Source organism: Festucalex cinctus, chromosome 1, assembly GCF_051991245.1.
Source record: "Festucalex cinctus isolate MCC-2025b chromosome 1, RoL_Fcin_1.0, whole genome shotgun sequence".
Classification (NCBI taxonomy): Eukaryota; Metazoa; Chordata; class Actinopteri; order Syngnathiformes; family Syngnathidae; genus Festucalex; species Festucalex cinctus.
Genome location: NC_135411.1, coordinates 5,053,788 through 5,077,630, shown reverse-complemented (window position 1 = coordinate 5,077,630; position 23,843 = coordinate 5,053,788). Strand labels below are relative to the sequence as shown.

The window sequence follows — 23,843 nt, the reverse complement described above, 5'->3', positions numbered from 1 at the left end:
ACTGAAATTTCAGATAAATAAATAATACATTTTCATATAAATCTTACACTCTACAAGCTTACTGATTAGTATTTTCTAAATTTGAATGAAAAAAAATCGCAACAATCGACTTATAAATTCGTATCGGGATTAATCGGTATCGAATCGAATCGTGACCTGTGAATCGTGATACGAATCGAATCGTCAGGTACTAGGCAATTCACACCCCTAATAACTACCATTTCTTTAAGCGGCCTCTTCATGTCAGAGGCTGCATCAAAGCCTTCTGTATGCTCTAGTATATATTCGGGATGGGCGAGTACCGATAACAGGTATCGGTATCGGGCCGATACCAGCCTTTGTTTCAAGTACTCGAGTACTGGTGACGCAGACGAGTACAAGCGAGCGATGGCAGAGGGGGAAGACGTTAAGTGAGTCCTCCTTGCCTGTAAGTGGCGCTAGCTAGCTTGCAGCAGTTTTTCACCAAAACTTCACCGGTTTGGAAATACTTCAAAATTGTGAATCTTAAAACTAAAAGAGCATTTTTTGTGTTTTATTTTGAGCGTTAAGACTATTGAAGAGTGACTGTGCTGTTTTTTTTTTTGTGTCAAAAAATTTGAGGAAATATATTTCTACTTACAAAATTAATTAATTAATTAATTAATTAATTAATTAAAGTAGAGAATTCTGTTAGTAGAGACGCATTTTATACCTACACAGCGGTATAAAATAATATTTAATTTTGAAATTAATAATAAAAATACTCCAAAATTATTTCGCTCGCGCCGTTACGGGCGCTCGCATATGCGAGTCTTCAGCATGTCCACGACAAAAAGTCACCGCTCGCCACTGAATTTGAGTTTAAAAAATACAAAAATGGCAAAAATCGACTTACAGATATGTATCAGTATGAATCTGTATCAAATTGAATCGTGACCTATGAATCGTGATACGGATCGAATCGCTTAGGCAATTCACGTCGATTTCCCTTTCCGTTGACGTTTGAGCCGGGCTGTCATCTCTTCGCATTCAAACGAGCAATGAAACAATTCCTACTCGTCTCTCGGCAACCGACCGTCGCGCCTCGTTAACGTCCGACCAGACGGGCGGCTGGCGCGGCCGCTCGGCAGTCGCCGTCAAAAACGCCATCAAGGGTTTTAGCAGCGTGCTAACAGATGGGAAGCTAATAAAGCCGGTCGGACGTGACGACAACGCGCTTGACGTTCTCGTCTCCTCGCGTGCACGTTTGTGTGTTTGCTCGTTTGTGTGTTTACCGCCTCTTCGTTATGCTGGAATCGGTCACCAAACGATCAATGCGCCTTCTTTTTTTTTCTGTTTTTTTTTTTTTAATGTCACTCAAAGCAAAAGTGATCATCAGGAGACCACACAAGACGGAAGCATATTGCTGCCACAATAAAAAAAAAATAAAAAAATAAAAAAACATTTAAAAGAAAATAAAAAAGTACATATCACATCATATTGTATTAAATTTCACATTTTAATGTGATAAAATTCATGTCAAAAGTTCTGTCAAAAAGGTTTGGTTTAACATGATAAATTTCATGTTTAGATGCGGTAAGTTCCACTTTATAAGATGATCATAACAATAAAAAAAGAAAAAAAAAGGTAATTTATCACGTTAACATAAGAACGGTATTATGTTAAAACGTCAAATCTTGTTATACCGTCAAATTCATCACTGATATAACGTGACATTTATTGCCTTCGAAAGTGAAAGTTATCACGTTATACCGTGTTTATTACGTTATTAAAATGTGATTTATTTCTTTAAGTCATAAATTTATTACGTTAAATCATGAAATTTTGTACGTAAAATGTGACTTGCAACGTGGAACTTTTTAAACATTGATACGTCAAATTTAGCACGATATAACGTGAAATTTGTTGTTACTACAATGTGAATTTTGTCACGTTACGCCATAAAATGTATTTATTAAAATGCGAAATTTATCACGTTAAAATGTGACACGTCATTAAGTCAAAATGTATCATGTTAAATCATGACATTTTGTACGTAAAATGTGACTAGCATGTGGAACTTTTTAAACATTGATACGTCAAATTTAGCACGGTATGACACGAAAATTTGTTACAACGTGAATTTTGTCACATAACATGAAATGTATAAATTTAAATGTGAAATTTATCACATTAACTCATTCAACCCCCCCCCAAAAAAAACGTTTAATACTTTGTCATTCTCTACCAAAAACGTATTTATACGTGTTTTTTTTGTGTTTTTCTAAGCTAGAGCACACAGAAGGCTTTGATGTAGCTTCTGACCTGAAGAGGTCGCTTAAAGCAACTTAGCTATGACAAAAAACGGCCAGCAGGTGGCAGCAGAGTATAAGAGATCAACCGTGTTGCAACAACCTCTTTTAACCACTGTTTTCACCAGGAATGTGAATATTGATGAAACTTGGCTGTATTCTAATGCTAGTTGCTGCAAAACGCAAACAGATACAAATATACTTCTTTTTTTTTTACATATAAAAGAAATATTTCTTTTGGTAGGTTCCATGTTTTTATAGCAATAGAATGCAATAATCTGTGGGCCTTACAAAATCAGTCAAAATTCAGTTGATTCCGTGAAAATAGCTGGGGGTGAATGAGTTAAAATGTGAAACGTCAAGTCCTAAAATTTGTCACGTTAAATTGTGAATTGGGTAAAAACCTTCATCACGTTGCAACGTGAAATTTATCACGTTATAATTTTCAAATGTGAAACTTCGCGGAATTGAAGTGGAAATGAACCGAAACGAAATCCAGCGTATGAGCGCATGCGTGCGCTTACCCGCAGCGGCCATCTTGTCCAGCAGCAGTCGGAAATGTTGGACGACGGGCAGGGTGACGTCATACGAGTAAACGTCGCTCGCCGGGACCGAGTGACACCTCCCGAACATCCCGTCTGCAAACGCGCAGGCACAAAAGTATTGGGACACGGACCAGGCAAGTCAAAAAAAAAAACAATCTCACCGTTGACGCATAGCTCGAACGGCGTACACAGTTCTCGCTCGAATAGACAACCTGCAAATAACAAGGAAATTACTTAACTCTTTTACTGCCACACGTTATCAAAAAAAACATTTTATATGACAAAGGCATTTTGATCATTCACATCATCCTTGAAAAAGTTGCATTTCATCAAATTTTGTCATGTTTCACTGTAATTTCACACGCCGGCATCCCCATTGTAAAGAGATGAAATGCTGCCATCTGCTGGCCATAGTTAGTGTTTTTGATTCCACAACCTATTGACCAGGCAGTGCTGCATTTAGATGTTGCACTGCCCAATGATTTAAAAAAACACAACATACGTTTATGGCGGCATACGTCGTGATTTTAAGAAACGTTTTTGGCAGTCAAAGAGTTAAAAGATGTCCCACAAAAATGTGCACTTGTTACTGAATTATTCCTAAAAATGGCCAAATTATTCTTTCAAGGAACGGGTGTGTTAATCGGCCGATATTAGCCCTTTTTTTAATCGTCAAGAAGAGGATCATAAAATGTGACGTTTAGCACGTTATAATATGAAATTTATTCTCATCGGCAATAATCTGATGCCCCCCCCCCCATAACACAATACAATACCGTGCCGCCCAGATTTTAAACAACGGTTTCAAATTTGGGTTACAAGAAAAGGTAAGGTGGTCCATTTTTTATTTTCTACCTTTATTAGTGTTTTGGGTTAGGCCTTCAAATGAACACTTTTTGGTTGGGGTTTCAAACCAGCGTTAAGGATATTAAATCAGTGCTTCTTCCAGAAATAGTTTGTTTCAAATGACAATGTTGAACTTTTTAAGTCAGGGATTAAAAAAATGTTCAAATATGGTTAATAGCGGGGTTTGGGTTTTCATGCTGTGGTTAGGGTGTCAATTCACGGTTTCAAAAATGGTTTTACAGGAGTTAGCCAGTCTGCCTTACTGGAAATAAGATTTTGACATTTATTTCGGGTTTCCGACAAGGCTGAGGGTTTCCAAATTATTGTTTTACGACTGGGTTAGGGTTTCAAATTAGGGTTTTAAATCTGCGTTTCGGGCCTACTGACATAAATCTGTCCAGCTGAACGCGTGACGCACTCAGGCGGCTGCCGAACCACGCTCGCACGCACGCACGCACGCGCGCGGCCGTTAAACAGAGCAAACGGATGGATGCTGTCACCATGGCAACAGATCATCGTCGTCTGCCAGACCGTCAAAGGACGGACGGACGGACGGACGGCCACACACGCACACACAACCACACGTCCCACGCTCGTTCGCCACCTGTTGTTGAGGCGCGGAAAAACGAGTGCGGGGAGGAAGGGGAAGAAGAGGAGGAGCTGGAAGAGGAGGAGGAGACAAAGAGGAGGAAAGATGACGAGGTGGAAGAGGGGGAGGGGGAATACAGGAAAAGAAGGAGGAGCAAGAGGAGGAAGTGGAAGAGGAAAAGGAGGAGGATGGAGAGGAGGAGAAAAGGAAGAGGAGAGGAAATGGGGAGGAAGAAGAACAGGAGGTAGACGAGGAGAAGGTGAGGAGGAAGAGGAAGAAAAGGAGGAGGAGGAAGAAGAGGAAGAGAGTAAAAGGAGGAGGAGAAAATGAGAAGGAAGGGAAGAAAAAGAAGTGAAGCCAGAGGACGAGGAAGAGGAGGAAGAGGTAGAAGAGGAGGAAAATGAAGAGGAGGAAGACGAGCAAGAAGAGGAGGTAGACGAGGAGGATGAGGAGCAGAAGGAAGAGCTGGAAGAGGGCAAGGAGGAGAATGAAGAGGAGGAGAAAGAGAAGACAAAGAGGAGGAAAATGATGATGTGGAAGAGGAGGATGAGGAGTGAGAAGGAGAGGAAGTAGATGAAAAGCATGAGTTAGAGGAGGAAAAGGAGGAGAATAAAGAGGAGAAGAAAAGGAGAAGGAAGGGGAGGAGGAAGAGGAGATGGGAGGAAGAAGAACGGGGAAGATGAGGAGAAGGTAGGGGAGGAAGAGGAAGAAAAGGCGGAGGAGGAGAAGGAGGAGAAAAAGGGAAGGAGAAGAGGAGGAAGAGGAGAAAGAGAAGACAGGAGGAAGATGATGAGGTGGAAGAGGAGAAGGAGAATGAAGAGAAGGAAGAACAGGAGGAAGATGAGGAGAAGGTAGGGGAGGAAGAGGAAAAAAAGGAGGAAGAGGAGAAAGAGAACGAAGAGAAGACAGAGAGGCACGAGGAAGAGGAGGAGAAAGAGAAGACAAAGAGGAGGAAGATGAAGAGGAGAAGGAGGAGGGAGAAGAAGAGGAAGTAGACAAAAAAGGATGAAGAGTTGGAGGAGGAAAAAGTAAGAGGAGGAAAAGGAGCAGAAGGAAGAGGTGGGAGAGGAAATGAGGAGAATAAAGAGAAGGAGGAAAAGGAGAAGGAAGGGGAGGAAGAAGAACAGGAGGAAGATGATAAGGTGGAAAAGGAGGAGGGAGAAGAAGAGGAAGTAGACAAAAGAGGATGAAGAGTTGGAGGAGGAAAAGTAACAAAAGGAAGAGGTGGAAGAGGAAAAGGAGGCGAATGAAGAGGAGGAAGAAGAACAGGAGGAAGATGAGGAGAAAGAGAAGACAGAGGAGGAAGATGATAAGTTGGAAAAGGAGGCGGAGGAGGAGGAGGGAGAAGACGAGGAAGTGGGTGAAGAGGAGGTAGACGAGGAGGATGAAGAGTTAGAGGAGGAAAAGTAACAAACGGAAGAGGTGGAAGAGGAAAAGGAGGCGAATGAAGAGGAGGAGGTTTCAAAGCAGGATGATGTCATCTCGTTCGTGGAAAATTGCGTCCGGCTGTAAAATGTCCACTAATTTAAAAAAAAAAAAAAGAAAAAAAAAGTGCCGATTGTGTTTGTGCGTGTCAAACGTGGAAGCGTTGCCATGACGACTTCCGACCTTCAATTAGGCGAGCGCAGCCGCTGAACTGAAGAGAATGCTTGAATCAAAGGTAGTTATTACAAAAACGGCCAGTAGGTGGCAGCAGAGTATAAGAGAGCAACTGGTGCCATGTTGCAAAAAGCTCTTTTCCCCAGTTTTAAACAGATTTGTGAAAAACTATATTACGATGCTAATTGCTGCAAAACGGAAACATAAAAATACACTTGCTAAACCTTCTTTTGTTAGGTTCCATGTTTTTATAAAATATAGAACACAATATTCTGTGGGCCTTGAAAAATCAGTCAAAATCCAGTAAAACAGCCGGGAGTGAATGAGTTAATATATGAGGACAAAAACACAAAAATGACTTTTGTCAACATCGTCCCCGGGCGGACGTAAAAGTCGTTTCGACTGAACACTTCCTAAAGATGAAGAAGGTGGCAAATCATCATCATCATCATCATCATCATCATCAGACAGCCTGCAGCTGCCACAGTCTGCTTACTTATGACGCTTATTATGTAAGCCGACGACCAGACACGCACACACGCTAAACAGACACACCAACAAGCAGTTTTAGAATTTAAAAACATTTTTTATTTTTTATTTTTTTTTTTTTATTCAAAACAACAAGTTGACTTGTCCCCGTTGGGCATACGGAGCAACGGTGAACAATAACAATAACGTAACATAAAACTTTATTTAAAAAAAAAAAAAAAAATGAGCACTGTGTTTGGGACAAAATATGTATTTAAAATGAAGTTATTAATTTTATGACTAGAGTATTTTTGTAATTGTCATATATTTGTATTTAGATTGTGCGCATGCCATTTTCTTGCTAGCTTCCAGGCTAATTGACAAACTTATTATTATTAATTTTTTGTTAGCAAGGTGCATAAATACTTTTCTATTAATATGAGAAGTTACAGATATACATACTGTATATAGATAAAAAATGCATCCATATTTAATCACTTTAGCCTACAACGTCGACTTTGTGATTCAAGCAATCATATTGTCTTATTAAATAATGCACGTCATGCTAGCTTCCAGGCTAATTGACACTTTTTTTTATATAGCTTTATTGCATAAATAAATATACATACTTTTCCATCATATAAGTTCAAAATATAAATACACATAAGTGTAAATAAATAAATATTTTGTGATTCAATCATATTTGTTAATTACTATGTCTTGCTAGCTAACAGGCTAATCAACATAATTTTACTGTATTTTGACCGATTTTGCAAGGCCCACAGAATATCGTGTTCTCGTGCTATAAAAACATGAATCAACCAAAAAGAAAGATTAAATTGTCTTCTTTCATCAGGAAAAAAAAAAAAAAAAAGAATATTTCTATCTGTTTCCGTTTTGTAGCAATTAGCATTAGAATATAGCTAAGTTTCATCATTATTCACAAATATATTTAGAATTTTGAGTAATTGAGCTTTTTTTTAACATAGCCTTGGTTGATCTCTTATACTCTGCTGCCACCTGCTGGCCGTTTTGATAATAACTACCATTTCTTCAAGCTACAGCATAAAAAACAAACAAATGTATAAATACGTCTTTGGGGCACTTCAAACATTTTAAATACAACGTATTTATACATTTTTGGGAGCAAATGAGTTTTAAACATGCATAAATTTAGCACAAATATACACATTTTCTATTATATTAAGAACTTAAAAATAAACATGCACTTGTACACATTTATTCAATTTAGTCCACAATATGTATTTGGTCATTCGATCATATTAGCGAGTTAAATCGTGTACGTTTTGCTTGTTTCCAGGCTAATTGACACTTTTTTTTTCTTTTTTACAAGTTGCTTCAATAGACATATTTTTAATTAGAATAGGAAGTTAAAAATACACTAATTAATAATTGTGGTCTCCAACGTGTATTTTGTGATGCAATCATAATGCTTGGTAGGGGTGTTAATAAAAAAATCATTTCGGCAATATATCGCGATATTATAGCGCGCAAATTCTTGTATCGTTTCAATATGCTGCCGGATTGATATTACATGTCAATTTTTGATCGAAATATCAAAAAAAAAAAAAGTTCAAACATGAAACAGATTGCAACCTGTTTGTTAAAATACCGTGTTGAAGTTTCAGTTATACATGATCATACAAGTCTTAAAATGTACATGATTAGTATTTTTTTAGATTTCAGTTTAAAAAAAAAAAAAAGAAATCACAATAATCAACTTTCAAAGTCGTATTAGTCGATTAATCGGTATCAAATTGAATCGCGACACGGATCGAATTGCCAGGCAGGAAACAATTCACATCCCTCATGTTTGCTATAGTGCACGTCTTGCTAGCTTCCAGGCTAATTGGCGTACTTTTTAAAAAACAAAAAACAAAAAAAACATGTTGCATAAATAATATTCATGTTTTAAATGATTCGGATGTCATTTATATGTCAAACGTGATGATAGTAGTTCCAAAATAGCTCCGAGTGACGCCCTAAATTGTGCGTGTTTATTTCATTAAAGACTCATTCGAGGCTAATTTTGAACATCGAACGCACCTGCGTTCCATTTGGACCGATTTATTTATTCATTTGTTTGTTTACGTGTTCACTCACTCATTCATTTTATTTATTTTTTTCCAAATGCTCGTCGCGTCGAAAGACGTTTTTGTCGATCGAACGGACGAAAGCAGCTTCGAGCACAAAATGGACCCGGCGGAAGACGAACGAAGCAGCCGATGGAGGAGAAGCGACTCACCGACGCGCCTGTCAGCCGACGCGGGGGAGGAGGAGGAGGTGGTCCGCAGGAGGAGCAGGAGCAGGAGGAGGCGGCAAAGGGAGGAGAATGAGGAGGAAGACGGCGGCATGTCTCTCCAGCTGTTCGGCGTCGACCGCGGCCGCGTGAATTAAAAGGCCATCTTTCTTTTTTCCCCAGGCGGGCTCCGCTCGGTCTTGTGGCCACAAGACCGCTCGGGGCGGCACCCGCGCGGCCTTGAGGAGCAGGAGAGGAGTCGGTGGCGTGGACGGACAGACGGACGGATGGATGCGAAGCAAGGGCGTCGATTGCTCTTCCTCCGTCAGCTGGTGCTGCTGCTGCTGCCGTTTGACGCGCTCGGCAAGCGAGCGGATGTCTTCGCGAGCGGCACTTCCGCCGCTTGCCTTCAAAAATAAAAGCGAGAGGAGTGGAAACGGAAACCAAACGCTTCAACGCACTTTTGTTGTTTCGAAATTGAATGGACTGGTCCACGCGCCTTAACTGTTGGGGAAACACAGGACTGGTCGCCGGCCATTGTCAAAGCACACATGGACAAATGATGGAAATGGTCGCCCGTCAATGTCGGCACATATGACAAACAAATGACAATGTCATGGAATACTGTATATACAAAAATTAAAAAAAGACCAGTCGCCCTTCAATATTGACAAAATAATGGACTGGACGCTGGTCAATGTCAAAACACATGAATGGAATGGTCACCCGTCAATGTCAGCACAGACGACAAACAAATGACAATGTCATGGAATATATACAAGAAAAATGACCAGTCACCGGTCAATATAGATAAATAATGGACTGGTCGCCGGTCAATGTCAGAGCACACATGGACAAATGATGGAATGGTCGCCTGTCAATGTCAGCACATATGGCAAACAAATGACAATGTCATGGAATATATACCCCAAAAAATGACCAGTCGCCGGTCAATATAGATAAAATAAGGGACTGGTCGCCCGTCAATGTGAGCACGTATGACAAACAAATGACAATGTCATGGAATATATACCCCAAAAAATGACCAGTCACCGGTCAATATAGACAAATAACGGACTGGACGCCAGTCAATGTCAAAACACATGAATGGAATGGTCACCCGTCAATGTCAGCACATATGGCAAACAAATGACAATGTCATGGAATACTGTATATACAAAAATAAAAAAAAGACCAGTCGCCCTTCAATATAGACAAAATAATGGACTGGACGCTGGTCAATGTCAAAACACATATGAATGGAATGGTCACCCGTCAACGTCGGCACATATGACAAACAAATGACGTCATGGAATATATACAACAACAACAAAAAAAAGACCAGTCACCGGTCAATATAGACAAATAAGGGACTGGTCGCTGGTCAATGTCAGCACACACATGGACAAATGATGGAATGGTCGCCCGTCAATGTCAGCACGTATGACAAACAAATGACAATGCCATGGAATATATACCCCAAAAAATGACCAGTCGCCGGTCAATATAGACAAATAATGGACTGGTCGCACGTCAATGTCAGAGCACACGTGGACAAATGATGGAATGGTCGCCCGTCAATATCAGCACATATGACAATGTCATGGAATATATAAAAAAAAAAAAAAAAAAAAAGACCAGTCGCCCGTCAATATAGACAAAATAATGGACTGGTCGCACGTCAATGTCAGAGCACACGTGGACAAATGATGGAATGGTCGCCTGTCAATATCAGCACATATGACAAACAAATGACAATGTCATGGAATATATAAAAAAAAAAAGAAAAAAGAAAGACCAGTCGCCCGTCAATATAGACAAAATAATGGACTGGTCGCCGGTCAATGTTAGACCACACATGGAAAAATGATGGAATGGTCGCCCGTCAACATCGGCACATATGACAAACAAATGACAATGCCATGGAATATATAAAAAAAAAAAAAAAAAAAGACCAGTCGCCCGTCAATATAGACAAAATAATGGACTGGTCGCCGGTCAATGTTAGAGCACACATGGAAAAATGATGGAATGGTCGCCCGTCAACATCGGCACATATGGCAAACAAATGACAATGCCATGGAATATATACAAAAAAAATGACCAGTCACCGGTCAATATAGATAAAATAAGGGACTGGTCGCCGGTCAATGTCAAAACACATAATGGACAAGTGATGGAATGGTCATCCGTCAATATCAGCACATATGACAAATGAAAATGTCATGGAATAAATACAAAAAAAGACCAGTCGCCAGTCAATATAGACAAATAATGGACTGGTCGCCGATCAATGTCTGAGCACACATGGACAAATGATGGAAGGGTCGCCTGTCAATGTCAGGACATATGGACAAACAAATGACAATGTCATGGAATATATTAAAAAAAAAAAAAAAAAAAAAAAAAAAAAGACCAGTCGCTGGTCAATATAGACAAATAATTGACTGGTCGCCACTGACAGTCAGGGCTCCTGTAGACAAACAATAGACTGGTCGCGATAGATGCTGTGGCCTAGTCGCCAGACAATGGGAGAACATAGACAATTGAATGGTCGCCAGTCAGTGTGAGGGAACATACGCAACAAGAGACTGGTCGCTAGTCGATGTCGCCACATACTGACAAAGAACAGACTGGTCACCTGCCAGGGTCAGAGCACGTAGATAAAAGACTGGTCACCAAGACGTTACGAGTATAGACTGGTCACCAATGTCAGAAAACCAAAAATAGATTGGTCGCCAGCTAATGTCACAACACAGACACAAAGACTGGTCACCAGTCAATCTCACCACATATCGAAAAACAACGAACTGGTCGCCATCCAATGTTAGAGCATAAATAATGACCCGGGATAAAAACACATTTTAAAAAACTGACTGGTCACCATGTGACGTGACAGCCAAAGCCCTTTGATGCCAAAAGGTAAGCAGAGCTGCAGTGATGAAATGTTGCACGTGATCAAAACAATTCAAGTAGACTTTTTTTTTTTTTTTTTAATGATTTTTTATTTTACTTGAGGGAAGCGAGTTGTTGGCGAGCCACGTGACTTTCGACTTAAGGCACAACAGGAAGGAGACTCAAGTCGGTCCCCTTCAAAATAAGAGCGAGTAGAGGTCCGTCTTATTTGAAATGCGCTTCCAAACGGGAAACCCTTCAGAATAAAAGACTTCAACTTATTTTGGTTTCAATGCTTAAAAGTCATAAAAAAAAAAAAAAAAAAAAAAGAAGTGACTTAAGACTTTGCAAGTAAAACATGGAAAAACATTTCAACAATATGAAAATGTCACTTGCATAAAATATTTGCTTCTGCTTCAACAAAATAAACCGGTAAAAAATACATAGTTGCCACTAGGTGGTGCTGCTGATACACGATGATACAGGATTGATATTTGGGTTTCTTTCTAAGGCGGAAGGACTTGTACATATGGATGGATGAATATAATAGCTCTACATTTATACATTTCCTTATTGACTTTCAAAATAAAACACCTCGCTGACATTTCGATGTTGTGCAAACTGCTCACTCGTTTCAGCAAAACCACAAATCCTTAACGACGATCATGCCAAAGAGCTTCAATTAACAAAATGGGTTTTTAAAAAAAAAACAAAAAAAAAACACAGCAACAAACATATGAATTCTTTTGGTGAAAAAAAAAATGCCTGACAAGTTTTGATCTTACAAGAGAAAAATAATATTGTTCTGAGAGGGAAAAAGTCAGTTTTTTTTTCAAGAAAAAGTGTTTTATTGGGGGGGCGGGGGTGGCTGGGATAGGTTTTTTTGTTTGTTTTTTTGTTGTTTTTTGCGCTCAGGAAAAAAAGGCAAAAATTTTTTCAAGAAAAAAATATGGATCAAAGCTCCTACAATTTTCCCTTAATAAAAAAAAAAAAAGTTTAAAAAAAGTTGCACTTAAAAAAAAATAATAATTCAGAAGAAATTTAAGATAGTTTTCCAATAGAGTAATTAAAAAGTTGATAAAGTAATTTTTCAAGAAAAGTCATACTTAAAAAAAATAAATAAATAAAAAATGAGCAGGAAGAAGTCATGTTTTGAGAAATGACAAGGTCAGATCATTTTTTTCCAAGAAAAAGTGTTTTTTTGGGGGGGCGGGGGTGGCTGGGATAGGTTTTTTGTTTTGTTTTTTTTGTTGTTTTTTGCGCTCAGGAAAAAAAGGCAAATTTTTTTTCAAGAAAAAAATATGGATCAAAGCTCCTACAATTTTCCCTTAAAAAAAAAAAAAAGTTTAAAAAAAGTTGCACTTAAAAAAAATAATAATTCAGAAGAAATTTAAGATATAGTTTTCCAATAGAGTAATTAAAAAGTTGATAAAGTAATTTTTCAAGAAAAGTCATACTTAAAAAATAAATAAATAAAGAATGAGCAGGAAAAAGTCATGTTTTGAGAAAGGACAAGGTCAGATTATTTTTTTCAAGAAAAAAATGAATACTAAAAAATGAAAAGTTGGCGTCTACAAAAGTCATTACCTACAATGGGGGGAATAAAAATAAAAAAAAAATTAAAAAAAATTTGCCCACAAAATAAAGTTTCTGAGAAAAATCAATATCCCTAATCATATTTAAATAAAAGTTTGTCACCAACACTTTTTTTCAGCCCCACAAAAAAAATCTATATTTTTCAAGAAAAAAACAAATCTTTTAAAAGGGAAAAAAAGTAAATATTTTTCAAGGCAGTTTTATTTTTCAAGTGTGACTTCTTAAAAACAAAAAACACAAAAAAAATAATTTAAAAAAATCAATGAAAAAAAGTTGCCTTCGCTTCCATATTTAGAGGGAAAAAAAAAGCACCCCACCCCCAAAACGTCAGTTTTTATAAGCAAAAAAAAGTTACTTTGTAGCTTTTTTTTTCCAATCACAAGATTGTTGTCATATTCTCTCATAAGTTGGAATATTACACGAGTCGAACGCTTTTTAATACTGCGACATTTTCCAATCATTAAAAAAAAAAAAACTTTTCCCCTTGTACAGTGTCATCCAGCCGCCTTCTTGTCTTGATTGTTGCACGCTGCAACGTGACAATTTGCACAAATCTTGGAGATCAAACATTTGCCTTTGTTCCCTTTTGGTTTGTTCCGCTTTTTTTTTTTTTTTCACACGCTCGTTTGTTTGTTTGTTTGGAAAGTTGCACAAACGGGAAGATGACGATGATGATGACGACGACGACGATGATGATGATGATGATGAAGACTTTAGAGCTGGTGAGGCCTCTTGTGACCGTCTTCAGTCAGCTCGTACCTGCGGAATTACAAAACCACACTTTTATTTGACAAAAAAAATAATAATCTGATTGTTTGCTGAAAGATTTTTTTTCAAGGAAAATTTTAAAGATTTCTCATCATCTATATTTTAAGGTAAAAAAAAATAAAAAAGGTGGAATAATTTCATATTTTAGTAATAATAAAAAATAAAATAAAAACAATTCCAGGTAAAACGTTTTCTTTCCAAAAAAAAAAAAAAAAAAACATTTTGGGGCAAAAAGTCATGTTAAAAAATTTATTAGTTAACGCTTTAACTTTGACAGCACTAATATTTCTATTTACAAAAAAAAAAAAAAAACATTTTGGGGCAAAAAGTCATGTAAAAAATAATAATTAATTAGTTAACACGTTAACTTTGACAGCACTAATATTTATATTTACAAAAAAACAAAAACAAAACATTTTTGGGCAAAAAGTCATGTTAAAGAATTAATTAGTTAACGCTTTAACTTAGACAGCACTAATATATTTATGTTTACAAAAAAAAAAAAAAAAAACAATTGGGCAAAAAGTCATGTTAAAAAAATAATTAATTAGTTAACACGTTAACTTTGACAGCACTAATATTTATATTTACAAAAAAAAAAAAAAAACATTTTTGGGCAAAAAGTCATGTTAAAGAATTAATTAGTTAACGCTTTAACTTAGACAGCACTAATATATTTATGTTTACAAAAAAAAAAAAAAAAACAATTGGGCAAAAAGTCATGTTAAAAAAATAATTAATTAGTTAACACGTTAACTTTGACAGCACTAATATTTATATTTACAAAAAAAAAAAAAAAACATTTTTGGGCAAAAAGTCATGTTAAAGAATTAATTAGTTAACGCTTTAACTTAGACAGCACTAATATATTTATGTTTACAAAAAAAAAACAAAAAACAATTGGGCAAAAAGTCATGTTAAAAAAATAATTAATTAGTTAACACGTTAACTTTGACAGCACTAATATTTATATTTACAAAAAAAAAAAAAAAAAACATTTTTGGGCAAAAAGTCATGTTAAAGAATTAATTAGTTAACGCTTTAACTTTGACAGCACTAATATATTTATGTTTACAAAAAAAAAAAAAAAAACAATTGGGCAAAAGGTCATGTTAAAAAATGAATGAATTAGTTAATGCGTTAACTTTGACAGCACTAATATTTATATTTACAAAAAAAAAAAAAAACATTTTTGGGCAAAAAGTCATGTTAAAGAATTAATTAGTTTACGCTTTAACTTTGACAGCACTAATATATTTATATTTACCACAAAAAAAACAAAAAAAAACAAAAACCTAATTGGGCAAAAAGTCATGTTAAAAAAGTAAAACGTGAGTCATATTTTTCCCATAAATTTGTTTTTAGATGGGAAAAAAGTTGTACTTTTCTTAAAAAAAAAAAAAAAAAGGTACTCATTTGAGAAAAAGATGTTTTCCAAAGAAGAAACGAGATGCCAACTGACCACCGCGTCCATCCTTTGGTGGTTTCCTCGGGGCTCAATTTGACCAGAATCTGACGCACAAAAAGGACCTTTCGTCAACTCGGTCACATGACAACATGCAATTTTTATGTGATTTCTTTTTCTTCCCGCCGTTCTCAACTCGTACCTTTCCCAGAAGGCCCTTGTGCTTGGAGAGCAGCCCTCCGCTGTTCTTGACGGCCACGTCCAGAATTCTCCTGTGAAGCTCCACCAGGGACACGCTGAACTCAAAACTGAGCACCAAAACAAAAAACAAACCAAAAAAAAAACTTCATTTGAAAATGAAAAAAATGTTTTAACTATTCAAATTCAGTTTGAAGTATTTTTTTTTTTTTTCGTTTTTGAAAAAGTGTTTTCGTTTCCAATTCTTTCATCAACAAAATGTTTTTTTTTTGCTTGCCACTCGTTGGGTTTTGGTGGAGCGACTCGGTCGCCTTTTTCGCTACTTACGTCTGATCATAAGCGGGGTTGAGCGTCTTCTTGTGCGTGTGAGTTTTTCTCCGTCCCGAGCGTCTCTTGTCCGGAAGCAAGTAAAGGCGCACGTACGGGTCCGAGCCGTGGTCGGTGAACGCGATCAGGTTCCTGGTCACAATGGACGCCGAGGAGGAGGAGCAGGAGGAGAAAAAGGATTAGCAAAAAGAGGAAGAACCAGTCGAAGGAACAAAGAGGGAGGAGCAGAAGTTGAAGTAAAAGAAGAAGAAGAACAACAAGTGGCAGCGGGAGAAGAGGAAGTAGAAGATAGAGGAGCAGGAGGAGAACATTTAGTAGCACAAGAAGAAGAAATAGGAGGAGGAGGAGAAGAAACAGCAGGAGGAGGGGAAGAAGAAGAAGAAGAAGAAGAAGAAATAGCAGGAGGAGGAGGAGAAGAACAACACATAGCGGGAGGAGGAGGAGAAGAAGAAGAACAACAACAAATGGGAGGAGGAGGAGAAAAAAGAGAAGAAGAACAACAACAACAACAAATAGCAGAAGAGGAAGAAGAAGAAGAAGAAGGAGGAGGAATAAGGAGAAGACGACCAAATAGGAAGAGGAGGAGAAGAAGAAGAAGAAGAAATAGCAGCAGGAGGAGGAGAAGAACAACAACAAATGGGAGAAGAAGAAAGAGCGGGGGGGGGGGAAGAAGGGGGAGGAGTAGAAGAACAAATAGGAGGAGAAGAAGAAGGAGGAGGAGGAATGAGGAGAAGAAGAAGAACAAATAGCAGGAGGAGGAGAAGAAGAATAAGAATACAAAGAATGAGGAGGAATGAGGAGAAGACGACCAAATAGGAAGAGGAGGAGAAGGAGAAAGAGCGGGGGGAGGAGGAATGAGGAGAAGAAGAAGAACAAATAGCAGGAGGAGGAGAAGAAGAATAAGAATACAAAGAAGAAGGAGGAGGAGAAGAAGAACAAAAAATAGCAGGAGAAGAAGAAGAAGAAGGAGGAGGAGGAGGAGAACAACAACAACAACAAATAGGAGGAGGAGGAGAAGAAGGAGGAGGAGGAGGAATGAGTAGAAGAAGAACAAATAGCAGGAGGAGGAGAAGAAGAACAAAAAATAGCAGGAGAAGAAGAAGAAGAAGAAGAAATAGCAGGAGGAGGAGGAGAAGAACAACAAATAGCGGGAGGAGGAGGAGAAGAAGAAGAAGAACAACAAATGGGAGGAGGAGGAGGAGAAGAAAGAGAAGAACATATAGCAGGAGGAGGAGGAGGAGAAGAAGAAGAAGAAGAACAACAACAACAACAACAACAACAACAACAACAACAACAACAACAACAAATAGCAGAAGAGGGAGAAGAAGAAGGAGGAGGAATGAGGAGAAGACGACCAAATAGGAAGAGGAGGAGAAGAAGAAGAAGAAGAAATAGCAGGAGGAGGAGGAGCAGGAGGAGAAAAAGGATTAGCAAAAAAAAAGAAGAACGAGTCGGAGGAACAAAGAGGGAGGAGCAGAAGTTGAAGTAAAAGAAGAACAACAACAACAATAAGTGGCAGCAGGAGAAGAGGAAGTAGAAGATAGAGGAGCAGGAGGAGAACATTTAGTAGCACAAGAAGAAGAAATAGGAGGAGGAGGAGAAGAAACAGCAGGAGGAGGAGAAGAAGAAGAAGAAGAAATAGCAGGAGGAGGAGGAGAAGAAAGAGAAGAACATATAGCAGGAGGAGGAGGAGAAGAAGAAGAAGAAGAAGAAGAAGAAGAAGAACAACAACAACAACAACAAATAGCAGAAGAGGGAGAAGAAGAAGAAGGAGGAGGAATGAGGAGAAGACGACCAAATAGGAAGAGGAGGAGAAGAAGAAGAAGAAGAAATAGCAGGAGGAGGAGGAGAAGAACAACAACAAATGGGAGGAGGAGGAGGAGAAGAAGAAGAAGAACAACAACAACAACAACAAATAGCAGAAGAGGAAGAAGAAGAAGAAGAAGGAGGAGGAATGAGGAGAAGACGACCAAATAGGAAGAGGAGGAGAAGAAGAAAGAGCGGGGGGGGGGGGGAAGAAGGGGGAGGAGTAGAAGAACAAATAGTAGGAGGAGGAGAAGAAGAAGAAGAATACAAAGAAGAAGGAGGAGGAATGAGGAGAAGACGACCAAATAGGAAGAGGAGGAGAACAACAACATCAACAACAAATAGGAGGAGGAGGAGAAGAACAAATAGCAGAAGAAGAAGAACAAATAGGAGGAGGAGGGGGAGGAGGAGAAGAAGAAGAAGAAGGAGGAGGAGGAATGAGGTAAAGAAGACCAAATAGCAGGAGGATGAGGAGGAGAAGAAGGAGGAGGAGGAGGAGGAAGAGAACAAATAGCAGGAGAAGAAGAAGAACAAATAGGAGGAGGAGGAGGAGGAGGAAGAGGAGAAGAAGGAGGAGGAGGAGGGGGAGGAGTAGAAGAACAAATAGGAGGAGAAGAAGAAGGAGGAGGAATGAGGAGAAGAAGAAGAACAAATAGCAGGAGGAGAAGAAGAATAAGAATACAAAGAAGAAGGAGGAGGAGAAGAAGAACAAAAAATAGCAGGAGAAGAAGAAGAAGAAGGAGGAGGAGGGGGAGAAGAAGAAGAAACAACAGGTGACGAAGAAGATGGAGGAGGATTATAAAACGAAGGTTTTGATTGGACTTTGACACAACTGTCATCACATCCCAAGTTGACTGCAAAAACATGCAAAATAAAAAAACAAATACTAATACTAATAATGTACCTGCATGAGCGGACCACCACCACCAGCTTGTTCCTCTGCGAGCTGTGCCTGACGGTCAGCTGGATCTCGCCCAGGGGGAAGTAGCTGAGGCCAGAACCGCTGAAAGGCACAACAACAACAACAACAAAAGAAAGAAAGAAAGAAATCAATTCTCATCTGGTCATGCAAATGAGCATCTCGACTTTGGAGTCAGCCAGCCCTGCCGCAAACGTGTCCACCTTGGTCCCATCGTGCCGCTTTTTGCGGAGACTGGGCTCAACTTGCGTTTTACGATTGGAAAAATGCGCAGAATTTCACAAGCGACTTCACGTTCAAGACGAGATCGCTCTTAAGATGAAAACTGAAAAATGCGCTCAACTATCGCCAACGCCTTACAAATGCAATTATGCCATCCAGTGGCAGAAAAATGACCAACACAAATCCATTATTACGTTCGTTTTTTTACAGTACATCTTTTTTTTAATCATTTTAATCAGTTTTAGGGCTGTGCAATTAATTGAAATTCAATTATTACACTCCTTGATCACAAAATCTGCATAATTGTTAAAAAAAAAAAATAATTTTTGAGTTGTTGAAATTTATACAAATGCACCTTTAATAAATTTCAAATTAACTACTTTAATAAATTTCTTTTCATCCAAAAGGAACTTGCATAATTTTATTGCTTCAAAAATAAAAAATTCTAAATATTTTTTTATTTTATTTTATTTTATTTATTTTTTACATTCAAACATTTTCTTGTTTTGTACTAAAAAAATTAATGATCGTCCTACTACACAGTGCACATGCTGCACTCCAATGTCAATTTTTTGACAACACAAATAAATAAATAAATAAATAAATAAATAAAAATATATTAAAATTAATTCTGTTTGTTCCAGAAGGAACTTACAAAATTATAGTGTTTCTATTTTTTTTTAATAAATAAATAAAAATATATTAAAATTTATTCTGTTTGTTCCAAAGGAACTTACAAAATTATAGTGTTTCTATTTTTTTTAAATAAATAAATACAAATATATTAAAATTAATTCTGTTTGTTCCAGAAGGAACTTACAAAATTAATTGTTTCAATTTTTTTTCAAATTGGTCTTAATATTTTTAAATATGTAAACATTTTCTTGTTTTGTACCAAAAATAAAAAATCATTTAAATAATTGTGATTTCAATGACCTAAATTCTATGACCTATTCTAAATTAAAAAAAATATATTTTTGTTCATTTCTATTAAAGTCCACTTTTGTGTTAACAAGAGTATGACAATTTAGTGAAAAAAATATTTTATCGTATATTTAGAGCAGATAAAAAAAAAAAATGGTGATTAATCCTGAGTCAACTATTAAATTAGGATTAAAATGTTTCATCGCCCGACAGCCGTAATTTTGAACGGTTTTGCTGCTTCATCGTTTTCAGCTTTGCGACGGTTCGTTATTGTTTTGCAAACGAGCGAGTGGCAATTTTTGGGTTCCCGCCCGTACTTGTGCATCTGCTGGACTCGCTGCTGCAGCTCGTGAGCGGCCAACGGGTTGGAGATGTCCGAGGCGATGCTGGGCGTGGCCTCCTTGCCGCCGTCCAGGAAGAGCTGCGATCCCGTGACGGCCAAATGCGACGAGCTGCGGCCGCGCTCCGCCAGGCTGCCGCCCTTGGGACGCTCGTCCTCCGACTGGCGCCGCCGCCTGGCCGCCGCGTCCTGGCCCGACACCGAGTACGAGCGCGGGATGTCGACGGGCGCGTCCGACGCCTCGTCCGGCGGCCGACGAGGAGGAGGGGTCGGCTCGGCCGGACCCGAATTGAGCCCGGGCGAGACCGGGTTCTGCTCCGTGCCGGGATATTCGCCTCGGTCCAGGCACAGCACCTGGAAAAGTGCACATGGAGGTCAGAAATGGATTCCTGCGGGTGACGGTTACAGTCCGCTTGCAATGGGGCCACCAGATCCAGCAGATAGTTGATTTTTTTGGTCAAATATATACATGATAAAGCATTTGTAGCAATTTGCAATTTGGGTTAAGGGGAAGTCAACCCTAAAAAAAATATTGATAATAATCTACTTTTTTTTTTTTTTTTGCTGTAACTTCTAACAAAACTCTTTACATTTTCCCATTTTCTATAACGGCCCGAAAGTTATTTTAAGAGCGTTACGAGAGTTCTTTGTTTCATGATCCAAGTGATTGATCTAATATAGAATATTTGTAATAGACAATATTTTATTATTATTATTATTATTATTATATATTATAAATTATATTATTAAATTAAATTTAATTAGAAAATTAATAAATATGTTTTAATTGTAATATAGAATATTTTTTAGTATTATTATTAAATATATTATAAATTATATTAAATTAAAAAATTAAATTAAATTTGAAAAATTATCAATATCTTTTATTATATATCATTTTATTATTTTTTATATTTGCAATATAGAATATTTGAAATACAGAATATTTTTTAGTATTATTATATATTATAAATTATATTATTAAATTTAAAATTAATTACAAATTGAAAAATTTAATTTGAAAAATTATAATTTTATTTTATATATATATATATATATATATTCAATTCAATTCAAAATTTTCATTCCATTCTTTAAGAAATGAAAGGGGACAGAAAGAAGTGAAACGTGATATCTGCCCCTTATCAAAAAAGAAAAAAAAGAACAAATAACATAATAATAATAATAATAATAATAATAATAACAAAAATAATAAATGCAAAATAAATGACAGTGAACAGTCAAGATGCTATCATGTAAGAAACAAAATGATTCAAGAGCTAATACTGGAAATATTTTTTTCCAATAATGGATTTGTTAAAAATACAAATGGATTGAGATGATTTAATTTTATAATCTAGATTGTTCCACAAACTGACACCTTGAGCCGAAATACATTCTTCTTTTTGTTTTGTTCTATATTTAGGTTTGTAAAAAAAAAAAAACATCTATTCCTCTTAATTTGTACTCACTTTCTCTTTTTTCTTTTTTTTTTAAATTTGATTTGCATGTTAATTGGCAAAAATTTCATAATGGCCTTTATACATTATTTTAAGGCGGTTCAACTCCAAACTAACTACTTTCACCCGCCTGACTTTCAATCTTGAGGCGACATAACGCCGCTCGGCTCCCGCAGAGTGAGGAAGAGGCGGAGCCTTACAAAAAAATATTCCAAATTTCGCATCTGATGGTTTTAGTGTTTTGTTTTGTTTTTTTTGTCAACAAGCGACTCCAGCCTGCCACGCTAACGAGCAATCAGGAAAGGTTGAAGGTGCGACGATGGACGACGCCGCCATTTTTTTTTTTTTTTTTTTTGCAGAACCTCTCACGACGTGAAAAAAAAAAAAAAAAAAAAAGCGTGTCCAAGTTGTTTCTTTTTTTTGTTGTTTGTTTGTTTGTTACCCGCAGGGCCATCTTCATCTTGAGGCAAGATCCGGGTCCCGAGTTGCGCAGGGGAAACTGCTGGTTGAGCGTCATGTCGTCGGCCTCCAGCAGGCGGCCCAGCGGCAGCAGCAGCGTGCCCAGCGTGCAGTCGTCGTGTTTGGCGTCCTTCACCTGAAATGACGGCACCGCGCGAGGTGAGATGAGGCCGGCGAACGTGGCACTTCCCCTCGCTTTTTGTTTTTTTTGTTTTTTTGCCTTACCTCCGCCTCCAGGTCTTGACACCTGGGGTTGTGGATCAGGAAGGAGAAGGCTTCCTCCCACACCGGCTCGTGGGTCTTGTAACGCGTCTGGCCCGGCACAAAAAAAAAATAAATAAATAAATAAATAAATAAATATTCCCCATTTGAAGCTGAGTCGGGATTCAAACGTCATCTTTCACAAATGAAATAAGTCTACAACAGGGGTGTCCAAACTTTCCCATTTGAGAGCCACATGCAGAAAATCAGAAGGACGCAATCATGTTATGAAGAGAAATTGTGTTTAGTCCTAAAAATTGTGCAAATAATTTATTTGTGCTTTTGCATATTTAAAAAAATGCTGCAGTATATAAACAAATTTATTTGTAATATGGCAGTTGGGTTTTTATAGTTTTGGAATTTTTCATTTTAGTTTGGGGATGATTTTTACTTTATTATAAATGCTTTTTTTTTATTCATCATGTATGTTCTTTTTTCGTTTAAATTAATTTTTTTCCATTAAAAGTATGTTATTGTTTTTTTATAAGGGAGTTTTTTTAAATGTACTTATTACAGCATACATATATTTTTTCATTTTGGTATGATTTTTTTTAGTTTATTATGAATGCTTTTTCATTCATCATAGGTTTTTTTTCCCATTTACAGTCATTTTTTCCATTAAGAGTACGTTGTTTTTTTTTATTTATTTACTTGTACAGCACAGCCACCGTTATAGATATTTGTATTTTTTTTATTGCATAGGTTTTTTGTTTTTTTTATTTACTTATAAAGCACAGTCACAGTATGGTATTTTTTTGTTTTATGATTTGTATTCTGACGATGTGTTTAGCTTCTCATTTGAAGCACTTGAAAGTATCCCTATTATACCGAGAACCCACTGATTTAGGTTTCTTAAACTATGTAATCCATATTTTTTTAAACTAACAAGCGTGATTGAAACTGAGACAAGATTTGAAAATGTGCGACCAAACAAACACAATTGCATAAAAGTTCTGCGAGTTTTGCGCACGTTGAACTTTTTTCCTCACCTTGCTCTCGTGGGACTTGTGACCCACTCGGAGCTGCACAAACGGACTGGGATCGCTGGTCACTTTCTTCCCGGCCTGCGGAGCATCAACAGAAAGCGGTTAGAAAAAAAAAAAAAATGTTACCCATTCGATGCCTTTTTGACAATTCCAAAACTTTTGACACGATAGGACAAAAGATGTTCTCACTGAGCATGCAGAACACTGGAGATGAAAAGAAACCAAAGCAGGACGAGCAAAAACACATCACCATCAAGTCAACATGATGTTTTTTGCGACATGCACGTGACACAATCTGTGTTATTAAATTGTTAGGTAAGAGCAACAAACACGCACAAACAAAGACGAGACGCTTGACAAGTGAACATCCGCAACCTGATTGAGAAGCGGCACGGAAACGCTGTTTGAGGCCGACACACGACGAGTTTTGTGCAGCCGTGTGCCTTGAGATTAGGGCTGGGTATTGCCGCCAACCTCACGATACGATACGTATTGCGATACGTATCGCGATACCCAATACTTGATCTTCAAGGCAATATGTATCCCGATATATTACATTAATGTACTTGCATAACAGTCATGTGTATACCTAAAGCAGGGGTGTCAAACTCATGCTGGCTCAGGGGCAGCATGGAGGAAAATATATTACAAAGTGGGCCGCATCGGTAAAATAACGCTATATAACTACCATCATTTATAC

At 37.6% G+C, this 23,843-nt stretch overlaps 2 protein-coding genes across 2 annotated transcripts in view; both read right to left on the bottom strand.

The window, feature by feature from the left end:
- The window catches only part of LOC144013499 (receptor-type tyrosine-protein phosphatase N2-like), an 83,433-nt gene extending 74,589 nt beyond the window's left edge, over positions 1-8,844 (bottom strand). The window contains exons 1-3 of the mRNA XM_077512460.1: positions 8,584-8,844; positions 2,977-3,027; positions 2,795-2,908 (exon numbers count right to left, since the gene is read on the bottom strand). Coding sequence (XP_077368586.1) covers positions 2,795-2,908; positions 2,977-3,027; positions 8,584-8,692 — 274 coding nt within the window. The 5' untranslated portion in view covers positions 8,693-8,844. The remainder of the gene's footprint in view (positions 1-2,794; positions 2,909-2,976; positions 3,028-8,583) is intronic.
- Positions 8,845-12,318: 3,474 nt separating this feature from the next.
- Positions 12,319-23,843, bottom strand: part of esyt2a (extended synaptotagmin-like protein 2a) — a 45,334-nt gene continuing 33,809 nt past the window's right edge. The window contains exons 15-23 of the mRNA XM_077505967.1: positions 23,147-23,221; positions 22,122-22,208; positions 21,880-22,032; positions 19,955-20,331; positions 18,477-18,575; positions 15,767-15,898; positions 15,444-15,549; positions 15,299-15,348; positions 12,319-13,827 (exon numbers count right to left, since the gene is read on the bottom strand). Of these exons, the coding sequence (XP_077362093.1) occupies positions 13,782-13,827; positions 15,299-15,348; positions 15,444-15,549; positions 15,767-15,898; positions 18,477-18,575; positions 19,955-20,331; positions 21,880-22,032; positions 22,122-22,208; positions 23,147-23,221 (1,125 nt within the window). The 3' untranslated portion in view covers positions 12,319-13,781. The remainder of the gene's footprint in view (positions 13,828-15,298; positions 15,349-15,443; positions 15,550-15,766; positions 15,899-18,476; positions 18,576-19,954; positions 20,332-21,879; positions 22,033-22,121; positions 22,209-23,146; positions 23,222-23,843) is intronic.